Raw genomic sequence first — 22,382 nt, 5'->3', positions numbered from 1 at the left:
AGAAGCTTCCTAAAAGCACATTCATCGTCTCTTTACTCATTTGGCAATAAAGTTGCCCAGATTGGTAGTTTGTGTACTGTGGCCATTGCTCTAGTAGGAAGTAGGCTATGTACAGAATTTACTTTATTTACAGGATGTTCTTAAAATTCATGTCTCTGCAGAACTTAAACTTACGGTAATATATTCCTATGTAATCGGTTTAGTTGAACATCTTGACAATGCAGTTCTCTGGAGTTTTCAACTGCAAAATTCCACTGATCTAAAAAACTGCTTATATTTGGGCCCTTTGAAGAGGCTTGTACTCTTCAGAAAGTGTCAGCCTGAGCCAAGTCTCCATGAAAGCATCATTTTTTGTGGGCCAGAGGGTAGCTGGAGTTACTTGTTAACTCAGCTCTTCCAATATGCAATACACTTTCTTCCAGCACCGTAGTCTTGACCGGTCTTAGAATCTGATAATCTTACTGTTATTTCTGGCATGTTGATCAACAAAGATTATATAACCTGAATCTAGTTAGCAGTTCTGTTTGTTCTGGCTCACATCAACTCCAGCAAGTTTTTCCAGAGCTGTATTTGACCTGGGGTGTGAATAATTTATTTTAGTAAGTGAGCATCCCTGTCTCAAAGCTAGCTGACCCATGAAATAGGAAGATGCCCTCTTCAGAGAACTAGTTTTGATTTGGGTACCTAAAACAAGCAGCTCTCACTAAGAACAAATGCTTCTTACCTTGTTCCCACTTCCCCAAGAGAGGCAGGCATCTTAACATGGGTTAAATTGTGTTGGGTTTTTAACTGGTCTGTGTCTAATGACTATTTTACTAAATGTTTTCAAATCCAACTTTGAAACCAGTTCTGTGTGAAGAGAGAAGACTTGTGCTAGCAATGATTGAATGTGCCTGCCTTGTAAGGCACTCTGAAAGCCTATATCTTTTTCACTCCCTAAAAGGAAAGAGGGTTAAGTTTGTTTCTCTTCCCCCTTTGGTAGAGATGGTTATCTTCTTTGCAGTATAAGACCTGTATCTGAAACGAAATATTTTTGCTCATGTAAAGCCTGAACGTTCCTCATTTTTTATTTTTGCTTCCTTTCACCAATTTCTCTAAACTCTGTCAGGGGATGCTGTATTAGATATAACAATGATACTTTAATTCCTGTAGCTGCTGAATATCCTCAGCTATGAGTTGTTAATAGCTTGAAGTGTTTTGTCTTAAGGAAATACTCAAAGGTTCAATTAGTTATCACTATAGAGTGTAGAGAAATAGGACAGTTCTATGCATTTTTGAAACACAAACAATATAAAGAGATGAGATTACAATTTTTCTTACCTGCCTTTTTCTCTTAAAATATCAGCACATCAGATGTTAACACAAGTGTTGTAAAACTACCTTCTCCATTTCTGATTTGACTGCCTCCTGAAATGTCCAAGACTAACTGTGCTCTTACTTTCTTAAACAAAAGCTTGTTCTGTATACACAATGTGTTAATTGTGTCTATTGGGCAATTTAAATTTCTTACAGAAAATATATGGTGTTAGGCTTCTATGTGAAACTTAATTAGGCTTATCACTCTTTTAAAAGCTAGCAAGGCTGTTTAATGTCTACACTACTCTAATTCTAAATGATTGTCATTCACCAAGTGAAACAAAACACCTACTGGAATGGCTTAACCATCTTTCTTTTGTTCCTTGTTTCCACTTTTGCTTTTGAGTAGTAAGCTTGCTTGTGTTCTTACTTTCAGCTTCCTGCCCAAGTACTTGAATAGCTGGCTTCCAAAATGTTACACAATAATGCAGTTGATTTATCTTAAGTTGCCATTTTTCATTCAAGTGTCACAAGAGCATGTTAGAGTTCCTTGGCCAATTAACAGTTAACTTCAAGAGACATAATCTCAGGCTCTAGATTTACTTAGATGTTGGAGTGCACATACCGGGAGGAAGTGTGCTGCTTATTCTATCTGAGCCAAGGGGGGAGAGGAAGAGATCTAAACTCTTACCCTACAAATTAATATACAGTTTAAAAGCCATAGTTTTTTTCCTAAAACATGCATATTTTTTCACTTCTATTGTGCTTTCCTTTCAAATGGCTTAAGGTTTTACAAACACCAATACTCTAAGCCTCCCCAACTTTACAACTAGGTAAATTACTGATTCCTTCCTCCCCCCCCCCCCCCCCCCCCCCCCAACTAGTGGTAACTTAGGTGCATCATTCTTGAGTACCCCTAAAATGTATTTCAGAAACAAGCGAAGACCTAATTTTAGATATTCTCTGCATTAGTAGGGATTATCTAGCATGGGAAAAGTGTGGGTCATAGAGGAAGGAATGCATAAGCATAAGGATGATAATCATGCAGCTATTCCATAAGACAAACACTGTAATAGTTCTGTATAACTAGTTCTACATTTCTTATTAACCTCACCATCACACTGCCACCAACATTGAAGGGAGAATAAAGAATGAAATTTGGTCTATTATAAGTCAGTAGCTGATCCAAGGTAGAACTCTAAACTCTCTTTACTCAACATGTTACCAGTATGGAGTGAATAAATTTTTGGTGTTTAAGCAACATTTATTACTCTTAAAAGTGCTGTAGTAAGTGTGAGATTATTGGTACCTTCTGTCCCACTTTAAAAGGGTGCCTAAAACTCTAGTTCAAGCATTTAAGGTGCCATAAGTACTCCTGTTCTTTCTGCTGATACAGACTAACACGGCTGCTACTCTGAAACATGTATAACAGTAATGAGTCTTAGTAGAAGGGCTGTAGAGTGTCTGGTATGAATAGATCATGTGAATAACAAAGTATAAGTGTGTGCCCTTTTGGGACCCTGCCTATAATTATGAGCTACTGAATGTCTCATGCAACACCCTTTGAGCTATATTTACTCACAGAAATAGTCTCAGTAATTTGCAGATAGTTGAAACGTTTCTACTCCCCCTCAGAATCTGTCTCTGATGTGTTCAATAAGAACAGCCTTACTGGGTCAGACCTAAGGTCCATCTAGCCCAGTATCCAACAGTGGCCAGTGCTAGGTGCTCCAGAGACAATGAACAGAATAGGGAATCATCAAGTGATCCATTCCCTATTGCCCATTCCCAGCTTCTGGCAAACAGAGGCTTGGGACACCATCCCTGCCCATCCTGGCTAATAGCCTTTGATGGACCTATCCATGAACATATCTAGTTCTTTTTTTAACCCTTTTATAGTCTTGGCCTTCACAACATGCTCTGGCAAAGAGTTCCACAGCCTGACTGTGCATTGTATGAAAAAAATACTTCCTTTGTTTGAATTGGGTGACCCCTAGTTCTTGTGTTATGAGAAGGAGTCAATAACACTTCCTTATTTACTTTCTCACACCAGCATGATTTTATAGACCTCAATCATATCCCCCTTTAGTTGTTAAGTCCCAGTGTTATTAATTATTCCTCATATGGAAGCCATTCCATACCACTAATAATTTTTGTTGCCTTTTTCTGAACCTTTTCCAATTCATCTTTGAGATGGGCGACCACATCTGCATGCAGTATTGTAGATGTGGGCGTACCATGGATTTATAGAGGCAATATATTTTCTGTCTTACTATTTATCCCTTTCTTAATGATTCCCAACATTCTGTTTGCTTTTTTGACTGCAGCTGCTCATTGAGTGGATGTTTTCAGAGAACTATCCACAATGACTCCAAGATCTTTCTTGAGTGATAGCAGCTAATTTAGACCCCCTCACTTTATATTTATAGTTGGGATTATGTTTTCCAATGTGCATTACTTTGCATTTATCAACATTGATACTCTGTTGCTATGCTCATTGCCACCCCAGTTCCATGTATTGGAGTACCTGAAGTCTTCCCTGCAGTATTTGCATCTCCTTGTTGCACAGGTACCCATACAGCTACGTGGCTGGAGCAGGTGCAGGACCATCATGTTAGGAACAAGTTGTCCCATGCTAGCTATGCCCATCTGTTGTTGGCAGAGGACACTTGAAGATACTGAACTGTTGCATGATTCCCCATGAGTGACTGATAATTTGCATCTTTCAGGTGCTGGCTCAAAGAAGTCTATGTTGGTGGCAAATTCTAACTTGTTTGGTGGGTCTTAGCAAACAACTTGCAGTGCACATTAGCCAGAGCTGCTTGCTTCTTACCACACAGTAAAATAAAGATACCTCTGAGCCCTAGGCTGCTGACTCCAAAAAAGCTGTAGTTCAGATGTTGATAGTCATACTGAGCAAGGACTTCTTGATTCACCCAGGCCTTGGTTCTTTATTAACTCTTTGGGTTGGGTTGGGTCAGGTCTGTCCATACCATGAATTAAAAGTAATGGTCCTAATTTATAAAGCTGTCAACAGGCAGAGACGGGGCTACCTCCTAGACTATCAGATCATCTTTGATATGTGATCATGTCTGAGAGTTTCTGCTCCTTGCCTTCAAAACTGCTCATGTTGTAGCTAATGGGAGCAGGCTTAAAAATGACAGCCTGCAGTTAGGTTACTGATACACCACAGCTGATATTTCATTCTGGTTTGTGGGATGGGAAAAAAAATCACTTTTCTTTCCCCAAAGCTTGGGGGGGCGGGGGGAAGAGGGGAGATGAGCAATGTTCACCCAGTGTGGGCATATCACTAGCCTTCCCTGGATGTGACCAACACCCAGCTCCAAAACCCAATAATCCCAGTAGTGTTAGATGTTCCTGTTGGTTTTACAAAGTGGTGGGGCTGGGAGCATGCCATGGAATGGACGCCAACAGGCCACCAGTAAGTATTTCTCTTTAAAACAAACTTTCAAAGTGCTCTAAAGTTCATAGACAGAGTCAGATTGGCTGGGAAATTTGTATGCTAGGAGAAGGCCTTGGGTAGCATTTGGGGTGCCAGTTTGGGATCATGATCAAAGGGCTCCTGAGCTACATCTTTCTTCCCCTCCCAGCAATGACCTGTGTTAATTTCAAAGTGCTCTAAAGTGCCAATGCAGAGCCAGATTGGCTTGAGAACTGGTATGCCAGGTGAAGACCTAGAATAGCATCTGAGGTACAATTTTGGGGTTATATGGTGAATCAAGCATTCCTTTCACCCTGATGTGAGTTGTTCTTCATCTCCTATTAAAGTTGTTTGACCTTAAATAAATAAATAAATATTAAGTGGGCCACAAGGAGCATCATTCTACAGCGCAGTGGTTGCGGTACTCAGCTAGGTTGTGGGCCAGTCTGGTTCAATCCCCTTTCTAATATATTCTACAAGTGCATTAGAAGCAAGAGGAAGACCAAGGATGGGGTAGGACCATTACTCAATGGGGGGGAATAATAACACAAAATGTGGAAATGGCAGAGGGGCTTAATGACTTCTTTGTTTTGGTTTTCACCAAGGAGGTTGGTGGTGATTGGACATCTAACATAGTGAATTCCAGTGAAAATGAGGTAGGATCACAGGCTAAAATAGGAAAAGAACAAGTTAAAAGTTACTTAGACTTCCAGTCCTATGATTCTGTTTAATGAGAAGGGATTTGAGCAGTGATTGCCTACCTCTCAAGTGGGTGTCCTAACTACAGGGCTATGAGTTATTCTAATGTGGGGCTATCTTGGTCTTGCCTCTTGAAGCCGTTCCAGTTTAATTAACTATTAACAGCCAAAGCAGAAGTCAAGTGTAAGAAGCCCTCAATGATAGGGGGATTTGGGTACTAACCTGGGCTGTCGGAGGCTGTGGGTCAATTCCTCCTGCTCTGGGGCAGGGAGTTGAATGAGCTTTTTCCTCTTGAAATGGTTTTAATTAACTATTAACTGGGCCAAGCCTAGTTTGAGAAGCCCCTGTGGTACAGTGGTTAGAGTACTCCACTTGGGGGTGGGGAGATTCTGGTTCAATTCCTCCCTCTGCCTTGTGAGAAATACCCTTTTCTCTTGAAGCTCCTCCACTTTAATTAACTATGAATTGGGCCAAAGGACAGCTCCCAGAAGAGCTGCCTTCTGTGGTGTAGTGGTTGGGGCTGTTGCATGGGATGTTAGAGACCCTGGTTCAATCCTTGCTGAGGGTAAGGGATTTATAACACATATCAGCTGCTTGTGGGGCTGTTTTATTTAAATATTCCTTGAGCTACATTAAAAAACAAATCACTCTTTTGTCCCCTGTGGCTAGGCTACCCACCTGGGTGGTGGGAGACCCTGGGTCCAACTCCTCCTCTGCAAGGGATTGCACCAAGGCTCTCCCACCTTCCAGGGACCCTCCCACCTCCTGCCTCCTACCCCTCCCTCCTCCCAGACCCACCCCCACCACACCTATGAAGTGAGCGATCTCTGTTCAAACCCCCTTCTGTTTCCAGAAAGACAAGGGCCTCCTGCAAGCGAAAGGGGACCTAAACAGGAACCTCCCACTTCCCTCCTGGGAGGCAGGACAGCCTTCTCCAAATCCTTTTGAAACAGCTAAAGGAAGGATTTGAACCAGCACCTCTAACTGCTGAGACAAGCAGCGAAACCACTGGACTATAGAGTGACCTGATTCCTAGTTAATTAAAGTGGACCAGCTTCAAGTGGCAAGAGCTGAAACCCCCTCTTCTCAGAAAGCAGGAGTAGGATTTGAACCATGCTCTCCAACACCTTAGGTGGGGCCCAAACCAGGCTATTCAGGGCTTCATAGTAGGGAGTTTTGATTTGAGCATTTAATAGTTAAAGTGGACAAGTGTCAAGAGGAGAGGCAATTTCTGCTCACATCTCTTCTCAATCCAAGGGGGGAATTGAACCAGCATCTCCAATACTAGAGTACACTAATCATGGGGCTCTAAGAAAGCATCTTACAGAGCAACACTGCTTTGGCCTAAGTAAGAGTTAAAGTGAAACAGCTTCAAGAGTAAAGAAGCTTGCTGTGCACAGTCCTTCCCCACAGCAAGAGGATATGGTTGCCAATCCTTCAGGATTGGCCTGTAGTCTCCAGGAATTAAAGATTAATCTTGAGCCTTGTTTTGGCCCAATTCATAGTTAATAAAGTGGACCAGCTTCAAGAGAAAAGACTGAGGAAGCCACACAGCAGAATAATTTATACTCCAGCAGTTAGGCCATTCACTGGGGAGGTAGGAGATCACTACTCAAACCTCTTTTCATCAAGCAGAAGGGGAATTGAACCAGACTCTCCAATAGTCTGGGAGAAGCCCCAAACCAATGGCCTACAGGCTGAGTCTTACAGCTTCTGTGGCCCAATTAATGTTTAATTGAAGTGGAACGTTGTCAATAAGAGCAGCCCACACCAGACTACCCTTTAGCTTCGCAATTAAGGCACTCACTTGAGAGATGCCAGACCCCCTTTTTAAATACCTTCTTCTCATCAAGCAGATGGGGGAAGTGACATAGGGTCTCCCACATCCCAGCTGAGGACCCTAATCAGTGGGATAAGGAGCAGAGACGGGTTGCTGCTTCCTTCCCCCCACTGGTTTTGTATGGCTTTGGGCAGGAACTTGACAAGCTCATGTGGATCGCATGCAGCGATAGGGCTCAAACTCTGTGAAAGGCCGGGCTTAACGGCCCCCTTGGTAGCCTCTCCCAGTGGCTAGCTTAGGTGGCTCCCTGCCTCGCATGCTGGCTTTTGTGGATCCCGTTCTTAGGCGCATGTCTCTCCCCATTCATTGAAGAGGGAGCCTAAGCACCTACCTTGGGTTTAGGGGATCCCATTGTTCTTCCCATGAGTGAGGTTCTGGTAACACTGAGTATTGCCATACCTAAGTCCCTTTGTGCTGAGCCAGAGGGGAGCTGAGACCGGGTCTGGGCCCATATTACCGGCAACCATCACTAAGACTGTATGGGAGCTGAGAATGGGCATGACTCAGGTGACTAGCCCTGAGACCAAAGAAGAGGGGTTGTTCGGTTCATACCACAGACACATCGCTAAGTCCCTGAGAGCTGAGAATGGGCATGTGTTGTGAATGCCACAAGCACTGAGATCAGGGTGGGGAGTGCAGAATAGACACCATCAGTGCAGCCCACAGTCTCACCCCCAAAACCCTGGGTGGGGAATTGAGAACAAGCAGTCTCGATGTATGCCCCAGACAGAGCCCTGAGACTGGGTGTTGGGGTGGCTAAATGAGTGTGTGAGAGGCACTGTGGAGCTCCCTTTCTTCTGCACACCTGTGGGGTGTGTGTGGCGAGAAGAGCTCTAAACTCCTTCTCCACCCACTTCTCTGGGTGCTCAGCTGCTGTGTTCAGCCATCTTTTCCCATGCCACTGAAAGCTGAAGTGGTCTCACATCTACTGACAGCATGAATGTTTGGCAGTATTAGGCACATGTCCAGTTCCTGCTTCACAGCCACTCAATTAATGGGAATGCATCTCTTCTTTTGGCCAACACCAGTTTTGAAATCGAATTCATCTACACCAAGAAGAGGAATATTTTGGGCACATCAGTGCAACCTCTGAGTCCATGCTCCCCATTAGCATCCTGTTTACTTTGAGTGTTTGCTTTGCATGAGCAAAATGCAAGAACATGAGTGAATCTGCTTGCTCATTATCTGCTTTTAATTCTGGTATTGCAGAATGGGTTTTTTTTAATGACATTACATTTTAGTCATGTATTATCATTTGTGGAGAAAGAAAACAAAGCTTCCTACTAGCAATGTAGAATATACTGCTCTTAAATCCTCTAAACTTCATTTAACGCTTTATTGATAACTTCAAAGATGTATTCTGGTGTATACAAATACAGTTGAAGGCAGTAACTAACCCAATCTCAAAGCAATTATTTATGTTTGTGATCAATTTTTATTGATAGAAAATATGACAAGGCATTTTTATGAAACACAGCATTCTTTGTGCTGGCTACAGCGGCTTTTTTTAATCTGTTTTAAATTAATGACTTGGTGCTGTTCAGCTAAGAAAACAACATAATGTTTATCGGTATGCTACCTAGCACTATTCCTTTTGGAGTCAAATTCTTTTTTTCCTCTTGCCCCTTGAAGTGCTCATGCTCAGTGTGTATGGACATTGAACAGCTTCTTCATGTACTCTAAAGATACTAACTGCTCTCACGTATGTAAAGAAGTCCTGGATTTGAATGTAAACTACATTGCAGTCTGAAACACTGATTTAATAAACTTTAATTCCTGTCATGGAACAATGTGTCTCATTTTGTCTTTTCTGTTTCTGACTACTCTCAGGTTAATAGAACATACTGCTGTGGAACCTACAGAGCAGGTCCGATGCGGCAGATAAGTCTTGTTGGAGCAGTAGATGAAGAAGTTGGTGACTACTTCCCAGAATTTCTTGATATGTTGGAGGAATCTCCATTTCTGAGAGTGAGCATTATACTGTTACAGTGTTTTGTTTAAATTATTATCAAGCATAAATGTCTTAACACTTCGAATTTACAACTTCAAGTTGCTAAATAATGAGAATTTAGGTACAGCTTCTCCATTCAGATGGTGATGAACTACCTTACTGAGGATGCTGATAAAATCTACCCTCTGTTCAAAGAAGTAGATACTGAAAGGAGATTATATGCATCCGAAGAAGTGGGCTGTAGCCCACGAAAGCTTATGCTCTAATAAATTTGTTAGTCTCTAAGGTGCCACAAGTACTCCTGTTCTTTTTGCGGATACAGACTAACATGGCTGCTACTCTGAAACCTGAAAGGAGATTAATTTAGAGGCTACAGCAATCAGTTATTTAACTGGAGAAATTATTGGGCTCTTGTTGCATGTCTGTTTCACAATGGCCTACTCTCTAAAAGCTGAATAAGTTAACTATATCGCTGGTGGAATACGTCGTTTCATCTCTAAGAATAAGGTTTGGTTTCTATATAGTTCTCTTGGTAATGAACTTGAGCCAGTGCTTATCAAAATTTTAACTGTTATCCATTTGACATAGCTTTTTGTGTTCCTGCTTTTAGATGACTTTACCCTGGGGCACTCTTTCTAGCCTCCAGCTTCAGTGCAGGTCACAAAGTGATGATGGCCCCATAATGTGGGTGAGACCAGGAGAACAGATGATCCCGACAGCAGATATGCCAAAATCACCATTCAAACGGCGCCGGTAACATTATTTTCCTTTAATAGAAAAGAAAATTACAGCTAGATAAAGTACTATCCTAAGGTCTTAATGTTGGTCCTTATTGTGTGTGAAATTAGTCTTTCAAAGGTAAACTTCATGGCTTTCTTAAATTTCCCATGTGACTTCATTCCTTTTGCTTTAGAAGTGAGCAGTCCAGTTATTTAAGCCAAACTAACATAATGCCTGTGTTCCAGATAAGTGCATTTGAGTTCAAGGTTTCCTCGAGGTTGACAGCATCATGTATTGCCTGTTTGACAGATCTCTTGGGTTCCTGAACATAAGAATGGCCATACTGGGTCAGATCAGTGGTCCATCTAGACCAGTATTCTGTTTTCCAACAGTGGTCAATGCCAGGTGCTTCAGAGGGAATGAACAGAACAGGCAATCCTTAAGTGATCCATCCCCTGTTGTCTGCTTCCTACTTCTGTCTGTGAAAAAGCTAATATTTGGTGTACTTCTCCAACACAGTGCAGAAGTCCCTACACTGCATTAAAGGCTGGTCCTAATGCTGGTTATTTAAGTAGTCTTGGTATGGGTTGCCTTCTCAAGAAATGCTGTATTCCAGAGGAATGTTCTCTTAACTACTTAAATCTCCTCAGCTGCCCTCATTGAAATGTTGCATTGGTAAGGTCTATTCTCTGGCTTTGTTTTCCACTATATCTAAAACACAAAACTAAATCCATTATTCCAATAATTTTTTTAAAAGGTTACTATTTGAGGTTACCATCTCACTATAACTGGTTACTTCCCTTTACTGTTTTACAGTAGCAAATGACAAACATTTTCAGCACTGTGCTGAAGCCAGAAGCACAAAATTATGTCCTTATTTTGTAATTGTGTGGGGAAACAAAGGCTATAATTTTTTTTGCCAAAGAGAATTTTTTAGAGAAATATTTTTGTCCTCTTAAAAAAAATAAAAATAAAAAAGAGCTTTGATTGTGAATCTTTAAAATTGCTCTTGCCGATGACAGTTTTTTGTCTAACACTTTGATAAACCACACAGCTGTAGTTAAATTGCTTTGACAAAGCCTTCCATCCTCTAGAGTCCAAGGAAACTCCAAATGGACAATCTAACTCTGCAGTTATAAATTAATTGTTAGTAGTGTTAATTTTGTTTAAATTGCTTTTTATTTTAATCTCTCTAAAACTGTAATTTTTCAAATTCTGAGTAAAACCATTAACATCTACCTCCCACAATCTGCTTGAAATCCAAGAGGCAAATTTACCTTCATTTTTCCTTGGGAGTGTTTTGTGCACCCAATCTTGGGGAGAGAAATAATTGGAATCATGTTTTCATCACAGCTTTAAGCAGAAAACCCAATATGTTCTCTCTAGATAACTTAATATTTTTAAGGGTCTGTATTTTAAATTGAATTTTTTAAGTATGGCACAATTCTTGTAGCTCAAAAGATAATAAAACATCCCAATATGACTGTTCAGAGGTTGACTAAAGAGTTCACATTTTTCCAAATATATACTATACCTAATGTACTTTTTAATTGTTGTCTTTTCCTCAATCTGGATTAAATCTATCTAGACTTGTTAGAGGTATAGAATTGTAACAGCAGGACACAAGTCACATATAGCATGATTTTCCCATTTGTTGTTGGGGTTTTTTTTTTTTATGTCTGTGATTCACTCCATACCAGCAGCTCATATCCTGCAGGGCTGGCCGTGGCTTCCAGCTCCAGACATTGCAATCGGCTGCACGGGGTCACAGAACCGCTCAGGTTTGATCCAGCCGTCCCTCCGTCATGGTAGGGATGGGAGGTGGGTAAAACCTGAGTGGCACTGCGACCTGGCATACCAACTCGCAATGTCCAGAGCGGGGAGCCAGGCTCAGCCCTACCCGGCACAGGAGCCACCAAAGCCCAGGCATGAGGTGAGTGTGGGGCAGGCTCCCTCTCAATCCTGGGGCCCAGCCCTCAGAGATACAGGAGTTGCTGCTGCTTGGGATGAGTACAGGGTGGCTCACTCTCCAGGCCCATCGCCCCACCCCAGTTCTCCCCTCTGCACCAGGCTGGGATGAGGGCTGCAGTTCTTGGTTGGAGGGTGCTGCTGGAGGTGGTTGGGGCCCCTTCATTTGTCAGGGTATCTTTTATCAAAAGTCTCAGAGCAGTCACTAAATCCATGACTCTTACTAAATTTACCATGACTGCTCTGTGACTTTTTGATTTAAAAAAATGCCATGACAGATCTGCAGCACTAACTATACTTAAATCTTTGAATACCAATTTGATACGTAATACATATAGCAAAAGCAAAGGGAGCATTTTTGTTCTTGGATTTTGAATGCTACAGGACACTAGCAATATTTCTTCAAAATTACCTTAATACATTTACAGATAAGAAAGCTGTACCATTCATCTCGTCTCTGAGTAGTCTGGAACATCCTTTTTCCTCCTCTCTTCACCCCACTTTATAGATCAATGAACGAAATAAAAAACCTCCAATACCTACCTCGGACCAGTGAGCCCCGTGAAGTTCTCTTTGAAGACCGAACAAGAGCCCATGCTGATCATGTAGGTCAGGGGTTTGATTGGCAGAGTACAGCTGCTGTAGGAGTGCTGAAAGCTGTACAGTTTGGTGAATGGTAAGTGTGACTGAATTTTGTAACCACTCTAGTTGGATTTGAGACGGACTTCCCTTTATAAAAGGGAGAAAATGTGAAGTGTCGGTTGAATAGCAGCCTAGTTGTATAAATTGTTTAAAACCAAATGACTTGTGACTATTCAAATGCTGTGTAAAGTCTGTAAAACATAATCTAGTAAATACATATCTCTGGCAACTTTTACCCCTACTGCCTTCTCCCTCCTGAGTCCAGCGCAAAAACTGTGTTAACATGGAGTAGTTTGCAGAGAGCTTGCATGATATGCAGTGTAGGCCACTGTATCTGGTGCGTCCTGCATGTCTTTTCCTTCATCTCCTAACTGATCATAATGTAAGTTCAATTCCATAAACAGAATATTGTCAGGTCAATTGTTCATTTGTGATGGTACCAACAATATTTTTCCACCTCCTGGATCCAGGGCATTGCTGGTAACTAAGTCCTGGGAAGAAATCACAAGCTTTGAGTTGGTAATGTTGTCTGTAGCAATTACAGTAGAAATTGGACAGCAGAAACAGTGTCATCAGCAACAATATTGGCCAAGATTAAGATAAATAAGCAGTGCCAATGTTTCCCTTGCCCTATATTTCAAATCCATTGAACAAGCAATATCTACTTATATGGTCCCCATCACCATTGTATCTGAGTGTCTTACAAATTTTTCTTTCCAATATTCCTTTAAAATATAGATATTAGCCCAATTATAAAATAGGAGAATTGAGGCAGAGTGACTTTTCAGAAGTCACACAGGAAGTCTGTGGCAGAGTTTGGAATTGAACCTAGCCCCCTGGAGCCCTAATGCAGTCTCTTTTGCTATGTAAAGTTCAAGTCAAAGATAAAATGAAGCAATTCAGGAAATGAGGTAGGATCTGTGGCGTCTAAAGAATATGCATACACTAATGTTGTTGTACTAGTTGTGATGCTGAGAGACTTATTACCCAGTAGAAAACTATATAATAGGTATTTTCTTTATGGTAACTCTTGCTTTCCAGAGCTGTAACCACAAATTCTTTAAAACTCAGTCTTGACAATCTTCATCTCTAGGAGTGTCCAACCTCGAATAACCAAAGATGTGGTTTGTTTCCATGCTGAAGACTTCACTGATGTGGTACAGAGACTTCAGTTAGACTTGCATGAACCTCCAGTGTCACAGGTACTGTGTTCCCTAGTTGCAACTTATTTCCAGCATTTTGGAAATAGCTTCAAAAGCAGCATATTTATGGATTTTTTTTAAAAATTAGTGTTAGTCAAATGTTTGAAATAAAGGTAGAAATAGTGGATGTCTCAGACGTGGTTCTAGGCTTGTGACTAGAGCTATTTATCTCTAGTTCTTGTTTTAGTGGTGGTAGGCTCACCACATGAGGGTCATGGGTTTTGATCCTAGCATGACCAAGTGTCACAAAGCTCCTTTCTTCATGAGACAAGGAACCAAGAAGTCTTGAGTATGGGTTACAGGAATTTCACATAATTTGGGTTTCCATTCCCCCCCCCCCCCACTTGCTTCAGACTCCTTCTGGCATAAACCATGTCTGTCTGGCACCACAAAGCATTGGAGCCTCTTGAGTAGCTGGACTCCTGCAAAACAGTAATATTGTGAAATGTCTAAGATGTGGTGTGTGCTACAGAAATAATTCTAAACTGGGTAAGGATTTACTGTGCACACATGCCTCTAACTCTTCCCCCCCTCCCCCCCAATTTGTTGCTAAAGAGTTGGAGTTTTGGTCTCCTAGTACCAGCCCAACCACACCCAGCTCTGTCTGGTAATGCCAGGTCAAACGCTTCTTACTGAAGCTCTAATTCTAGTTTTAAGTCCTGCCTGTGACGCCATAATGCTGTGGCAATGGGTCATTATTTGTTACCTCATAGGTGCGCACAGCACTTCATAATGAAACATTTAAAGATTTGTTCTTGCTGCAAGTAGCTTCTTAACTGAAGTTGTATTCTTTAAAGAGTAGTCACAATCAAATGGGTCGCTGGACTGAAAGTGTACTCTTCTATTTAAGTGGATGCCCAGCTTTGGGCCCTGCATACAGCTTAGCAGTAACTTTCCCCTTTCTTCCCCTCAGTGTGTTCAATGGGTGGATGAAGCCAAGCTAAACCAAATGAGACGGGAAGGCATTCGCTATGCTAGAATCCAGCTGTGTGACAATGACATCTACTTCATCCCTAGAAATGTCATTCATCAGTTCAAAACAGTGTCAGCGGTCTGCAGTTTAGCCTGGCATATAAGGCTCAAACAGTACCATCCTGTGGGGCACTCTTCTCAAAATGCAGAAAGCAATTCAAACATGAACAGTAATATCCCTGAAAAGACAGAGTCAGAAGCTGAACCCCAATGTGTGAGTGTAAAAACGGAGTCTGAGGAACCAGGTGTAGAAATGCAGCTTACAACAGGGGCACCATCCTCCTCCTCCTTAATTTCATCAATATCGGGACTCGTTCTGCAACCAGATCAGGTGGCCCAGCCTCTTCCAGTTTTTAAACTAGAATCTGATCAGCAACATAATCCACAGGATCACACAGACTCTTCTGTGTGATATGTACATAGTCAAACACATTTTTTAACAACTTTTTAAAATTTTGATGTGAAGTTATAGTTTTATAACTTGCTTATGTTTTATTGGAGAAATCTTGCCTATAATTCTATAAAGAAAGGTGACATTCCAAAATGTCAAGCATATCTTTTTTACACAGATTATGCAAAAGATCAAGTTGTATTTTACTCCCATAGTACAGCATGTAATAGTGGTCTACCACTTCTTTCTGTTTAATGAGGTAATAATTCAATATCTCCTCATCAAAATCAGAATGGAATTCCTCCAGGCGCTAAAAATCACAGAACTATCTTGGTAAATCTAATCCCCCTACTTAATTTTTTCTTTAGCCTTCACCATAAAAGGACGACTTCTGTAGAAGATTCTCCCATCTGATTTTAATTGCTAAAATCAAAGAGAAAGCACAGCACTTTTGATGATCAGTGATGTTTTGGTCTGTCTGTTCTTAAATTCGTGGTGGATACTCAAATTACTAGATGTATAGATCTTTTAATTTTTAATTGTTAAACAGTTCATAAAAAGGTGAAGTGTGACATCTTATCCTGTTGAAATGTAATCACTTAGACACAACACTTTCCATAGTACTGCTTGTAATGTTTGATGTGAGGATTTTGCTTCCTAAATGCATCTTTCCTGAACACGACTAATTCTAGTGTTAATTTTTTTTTAAAGGCAGTCTCATGGAGGTAACTGCATTCTTGTCTGAGCACTTTAAAGCGTTAAAATATTAACAACCTTAGCAGCTTGTTTTGATAAATTCACAATAAGCATCTGATGGAAAACATCCTCTCCCTGGTACTGATGCACTTAATCTAATAGAGTTGGGTCAGTGATAACCGATTTATATTGGTTGTCCTTATTCTCTGAAGTTCTGTATTGCTATTTCAAAATTAAAATATTATGGCATTGGGTTGCTGTTTCCACTTGTAGCTCTTGGGTACCCTGGTGCTGTGTTTGAAAAATCAGTGACACAAGCTAATATGTTGAGTGTCATCTGCTGACATAGTTCTTTTTATAGTCTTAGGATATTTCTGGATGTTTGTGTGATCTGTATTTGACTTTCACTCACCACTTATATAACAACTGTCTTTTCTAGTCATCAGAAAGAAGAGTTCCCCCCCACACCTAGGATACAAACTTGATTTTGGTGCCACTGAAGTTGTCCCCAGACAACTTCATTGTTCTAATTCTCACTGGGGTAGGAGAGAGATTTCTAACACTATATTAGAATAAGGAAAAGAAAAGATGCTGTGTTATTAGTTCTGGGTGCATCTTTTAAATATCGATTATGAATCTTCTCTTTAAAAAGGTTCTGAAATATGTTAATCTGTTATTATAAATATTACTTTGTGCAATATTGTTTTGTGTAGACTTATATGCATCTTAGCACCTCAATATAGAGGTCACAATTTTAAACTGATAGCAAAATAATCATCAGAAAATACTGCAGTGATTAGTTAGAATCTGTATTACTCCTTATATATGTATATGTACATATTGTCTTCAGTACAAAAATGAAGACAAATTAGAAAATATTTCAGACTAATTTACAGATTGAAGTGGTGGTGACTTGTTTAGTAATCTGTGTAAATAAGGTGTTAGAATGGAAAGCTTTTATGAAAAGTAATATGATTCATGCAGGGGTATAATTTAATTTTAGCAAAAATTCTAGATTATCAAAGCTGGTTCAGAAACAGGCCCTCTGTTCTCTGGCATTTTTCCCACTTTTTTGTTGAGAAGAATTTTATAGAGCTTTAATGGGTTGTGCAAAGTAAAATTCTTCACAGGCAATATTGGTTTCAGTGCCTCTTTCATGTTCACGCTGGTTAATATCATGTTAGTGTTATTTTCCATTTCTTTTTTAACTCACTCTGCTTGTCTTCCAAGTGCTCATTTCCCTTCTCCCATGTGGTATTCATTGGCCATGTCAAAGATGGTATCATCATCTCTAAGTCATTGCTAACTAATAAGGTGATTGTCCCTTGACAGTCAGCACTGTGTATAATCACTCAGGAACTGACATATCTTCAAAGACCTTACAATTGAAGGAAAAGCTATTCATCCCTTTATAAAACCAATTCTCCCCCTATATCTTAAAATGCAAAAATGAAACATACTTAGGCTAAAAAGGTTCACAATTTAAGATGCACTATGCACCATTTTTTATTTGTATTCCTTTAGAGCTTGAAATAAAATGAAAAGAGAGACATATAATTTGTAAATGTGTATTGGAAGTATCTCTCTGTAAACTATATTAAATAGCATGCTTTTAAACTAATGCATACAGTAGACCAGCAGAGTGCTTCACACTGTTTTCAAAACAGTATCCTACTTGTGTGAAATAATCTATTCTTTCTAGAGTATCAAGAAAATGCTTCTCACTCTTTTACTTCTGTGGACTGAATGCCTTTAACCACTGTACCATACTTTCCTTTTACTCACTTAGTTTACTAGTTCAAAACTTAAAGTCAAGTTGATGTCCTCCTCTTCATTATAAATTAGTCATCGAATGATTTGGATGATGTTGCTATTATTTTGATGTTGTAAACCTGAGATAGAGATTAATAGATTTTTGTTTCAGATAAAATTTCATGAAGCTTTCAATTTTATAACTTTTTTCTTAATTTTGCCTGTACAAATTTTAATCCTTTAATGAAATACTAATGCAGTGTTTCCTCAAACTGGGGCCGCCGCTTGTGTAGGGAAAGCCCCTGGTGGGCCGGGCCGGTTTGTTTACCTGTCCCGTCCGCAGGTCCGGCAGATCGCGGCTCCCACCGGCCGCGGTTCGCCGCTCCAGGCCAATGGGGGCTGCTGGAAGCGGCGCGGGCCAAGGGATGTACTGGCCGCCGCTTCCAGCAGCCCCCATTGGCCTGGAGCGGTGAACCGCGGCCAGTGGGAACCGCGATTGGCCAAACCTGAGGACGGGGCAGGTAAACAAACCGGTCCGGCCTGGCCCGCCAGGGGCTTTCCCTACACAAGCGGCGGCCCCAGTTTGAGAAACACTGTACTGATGCAACTTTTGAAACATTTGCAAAATCCAAAATTACCACACTTCTTCCAAACTTGATTCTTCCAGCTCATCTCTAAATATAGGTATGGAAAGAATTGCTTATGAAATCAATGGCTAAATCTGGTGCCCATTACATTGTATCTATAGTTCTGAAATCAGTGAATTACAGTTGGAATAATACCTTCGGATGTGCAGTACTCTAAACTGGTCAGCACTACAAGTGGCTTACTGAATAATAAATATGAAGAATACAGATGTCATACTTGTGCTTTGTGAGAAATCAAGTGACAGATGGACACGTTAATTTTTTCAGTAAAATATTGGGCAAGTCAAATCTTTGGCTAGTCTTAAGAGTAAAATATTGGCAAGTAATTGGTGGAAAATGGCAATTTCTGATTGACTTATCACTCAAAGATTTCAGAACATAGCTCATTAAATTCAGTGATAATTTAATGCCTATACTTTTTATGCAAGCATATCTCAAATTCAGTTGGCAAGAATATATCATGTCAACAGCTGCCAGTAGACTGAGGACTTACAGATATGATGAAATAGGGCTATACATAAAGATGGAATAAATTTCAGAAGTCTGTCACATTTTGATAATATTCCTCTAGTATTCATTGATCCATCAGGTCAGCTGGTGTTTATAATAATTCCATTAACTTTGGTGGGGGTAAATCATCATAGCGCCACTGAAGATCTGCCCTGTCTTTTAGAAACCTATGAGTTTGGTTGAAGTCTGGAACTAAATTTGGAATACTCTCTCGCCTTGAAACCAAGTCAGATTTTTAACAGCAGTAGTCCAGGGACATGATACTAGAGAGCATAACTAGCTGTAAGGGCAGGTCTACACTGCAGCCAGGGTTGACACTCTGAGATCGAACCACCGGCAGTCAATTTAGAAGGTCTAGTAAAGACCCGCCAAATCGACTGCAGATCGCTCTCCAGTCTACCCCTGTACTCTACCCCCCAACTAGAAGAGTAAGGGAAGTCGACGGGAGACTTTCTCCCGTTGACCCCCCCTGCAGTGTAGACCCCACAGTAACTCAACCTAAGGTACGTCGACTCCAGCTACATTATTCACGTAGCTGGAGTTGCGTAGCATAGATAGACTTACTGCAGTAGTGTAGACATAGCCTAAAATGGAAACCTGGGCTTGGCTTCTGTTTTAAGCACAGTTTACAATTCCTTTATTAGCCAAGGAAAACTGTAAACTGGGATAAAAGTGAAGGGCCATGTTGTGCCAGAGATCAGTTAGCCAAATAGAAACTCTAAATATGAGAAATGTCAAATGATATCATCACATTTTTCTCTTCCTTGGGTGTCCTAATTCTTTCTGTGCAGAACCTTGACCTGTTTTAAAAGTACTTTGTGAAGTCAATAGTTCAATTCTCTATTGTTGACATGTTTTCTTCCAAGAAGATGGAACACTCACTGAAGTGTTCTCCGGGGCTATGTAACAAAGTAGTTATTAATCTATACCTTTTACCATATAGAAAAACTGTTAATCTGTCAACTGTTTTCCTACATGAGTCCCAGTCTCTTGACATAATTCTTTTTTGTCAGAGCTGCAGGATGGATGGGAGTTCATCCTTCATTTTGCTCATTCTGTCATTCACATGCTTGAATTTTACTGAGTGATAAGCACTTTACATTTATTGTTATAAATGCTAAGTGTATGTAGCCATATTGGTTGTTTTTAAAGGGCACGAGGTGTGGGAGGGACATTATCTTCAGCTCCTGAAAAGGGACTTTTTTTCACCTGAAGGCTTGTACTGTAAATTAACTTACGTTGGTCTAAAAGAAGATTTCCCAACAATGTTATGGCCTTACATTACCTTCCAGTAATATAAATGTTATGATCAAATAGCACATGTAGCTGAGGAGCTAATATTATAGCACTCTTCAATTGTCTAAAGAAATACTTATACTTCTAATTTCTTTGTACAACATGTAAAGAGATTTCTTATATGATTTTGTGATTTAATTTGATTGGCAGCTAATATATTTTCTGTGGGTTTTAATGTATCTAAGTTGTTTGCATACAGAGGACATATACAATTGCCTGGAAGACTGTTTGCTTTGTGCGACCCTAGTATATTTATTGACATTTAACAGAAAAGTTTTAAAGAGGTTTTTATAATGCGTAGTGTAAACAGAACCTCTATGTGAATAATCCTCTAACCAGTGTATTTCTTTTAGTAGCTGACTGTACAAGCGTGTCAAACTGTTAAGCTATTTCTTTGTAAAAATAGTACAATGGAATGCATAGATTTTTTTCCTGTAAAGTATTTTTTTAATAAACCTGATTTCGTCCTTTATTTCAGTCTCTCATTATTTAAATTTCTTTAAATTAATAGCAATAACTCCTGTCTTCTGAGCAACTGCAAATGTTTAGAATATAAAACTATCCTCTCCTCTAGATATGTCTGAACGCTTTCTTCAAAGATCAGTAACACTGGCAGTATCCGAGGTTGATTTTGTCCCCATGCCTCCTCTCACCTTCCTTTATCTCCAGTGGTTAGCTAGTGTTGCACTGGGATCACTTTGAAGCATGCTGCAGGTACAGGTAAACTAAGAATCCTGAGAATTGGCTTTTAAAAGCAGGAAAATATGGTGGCTTGTGGATGGGAATGGGCAGAATGGCCCCATCAGGTGTATGTCCTAATCAGACAAAATATGTAAGGATAAAAGAAATTTAGGGGGATCTTTCTCGTAATGTCTGCTAAATGCTGGGTGTGTGTAACATCATACTCTCAGAATGAGGTTGTTACAATCTCTTAGTAGTCCAGAAAAACAAAATCTAAGCTACTTCAAAGCAGACAGAGTTAGCAACTATTATAAAATGTTTAATTTCATCTCCTAATTAAGAGGTAGAAAACTAAAACCTGCAATCACTGTATCTTTTATCTAGGAGGGGAGAAAGAGAAACTATGGTTGCTATGTGTTGCATATAATGGCAGTGTGGGAAAGGTGGCCAACAGCTCTAATGGAACTAAAACCTCTGCAAGTTTTGTTTTTTAAGTTATGAGGCCTCTGCTACAATTCCCTATTCTGTCTCCAGATACTACAGACCAACTCTGCCAGGGATGATGATGGATGATCTCTTGCTCTTTCAAAGTATTTTAGAGACAATTTCTGGCTTTAGAACGCTCCAAACTGTACCAAATGGCATGTTTTTAAAAGTTTGTTAAACCCCAAACAGCCCTACAATGGATTTATCCCAATCCCTCTACAATCTACTCCAGTTTGAACACTGTATAACAATACTTCTTTCCCCACAGGAAGCCCTGTTCATCCTTGGATATTTTACTTAACCTTAGAAAAAGTGTATGGCAAAAATTTGAACTGAGGGTGAGTCAATATTTCAAAGTGGAGGAAATTCTCTGCTGCATCTGCACATGCAGGACTACTGCTGATCTATAGTCTGCCTACAGGGAACTGACTGGCCACTACAACAGCAGGTAAAACTTGTAGAACACTGTCTCCACTACGTTCTGTGAAATAGTGGCTTTTCACTCATGGTGCTATTTGTATGTGGCAAAGCAGCATAGTGTAACTTACGTTGATCACAGTTCTCTAACTTTCATTCTAAAGCATGCAAATGTAGAGCACTGTTTCTGTTGTTGGCACAGCACAGAATTTCAGCTGGACCAGTAAACTATTCATGAGATAGCATAGCTTCAGATGTGCATGCCTTCGGAAAGAAGAGCAGCAATAGTTTTGATGGTTGCGCAATGTTAATTAAGCTAATTGATGGATCAGAATCACTTTTCTCAGGCAATGTGTGGATCCCAAATTGTTCTATTGACTTTAAATAGAGAAGAGTTTCCTTCTGAGAGCCACGGGTGGATCCTTTGACATGGTGAAAATGTATTTTGCAAATATACTGTGACTGGGGAAAGTGAGAAATTGACATTAGCTGACAGTAAAAAGCTTATAGTTGAGACATGCGTTGTTGTTTGCTGCTCTGAAAGACGGCACTGTACCTGCCTGTGTGTATACGTGCCTCCTGCCTGCAGACCTGGTTTTGTACTAAGGCTCAGGCTCTGGGATAATCCTCTCCAGTGGCGGATTAACCACGGGGCCAATGCAATTGGGGGGGGGGGCTTGGAAAAGTGGGCGCCCTGACTGGTGCTTCTGCTGTGGAGGGGTGGTGGAAGCACCCCTGCCCTGCCCCGCTCCCCGCCCGCCTGAAGGAGTAACC

The 22,382-nt window shown here is 40.5% G+C and overlaps 1 protein-coding gene across 1 annotated transcript in view; it reads left to right on the top strand.

Moving 5' to 3' along the window:
• Positions 1-17,869, top strand: part of RSBN1 (round spermatid basic protein 1) — a 41,237-nt gene extending 23,368 nt beyond the window's left edge. The window contains exons 3-7 of the mRNA XM_026661144.2: positions 9,108-9,245; positions 9,839-9,981; positions 12,425-12,592; positions 13,652-13,760; positions 14,674-17,869. Coding sequence (XP_026516929.1) covers positions 9,108-9,245; positions 9,839-9,981; positions 12,425-12,592; positions 13,652-13,760; positions 14,674-15,144 — 1,029 coding nt within the window. The 3' untranslated portion in view covers positions 15,145-17,869. The remainder of the gene's footprint in view (positions 1-9,107; positions 9,246-9,838; positions 9,982-12,424; positions 12,593-13,651; positions 13,761-14,673) is intronic.
• Positions 17,870-22,382: the final 4,513 nt, after the last annotated feature.

The sequence above is a fragment of the Terrapene carolina genome, unplaced genomic scaffold (assembly GCF_002925995.2).
Source record: "Terrapene carolina triunguis isolate 2854851 unplaced genomic scaffold, T_m_triunguis-2.0 Scaffold926, whole genome shotgun sequence".
NCBI lineage: Eukaryota > Metazoa > Chordata > Testudines > Emydidae > Terrapene > Terrapene triunguis.
Note: the sequence above shows the minus strand (reverse complement) of the source record. Positions and strands in the feature narration are given on the sequence as shown.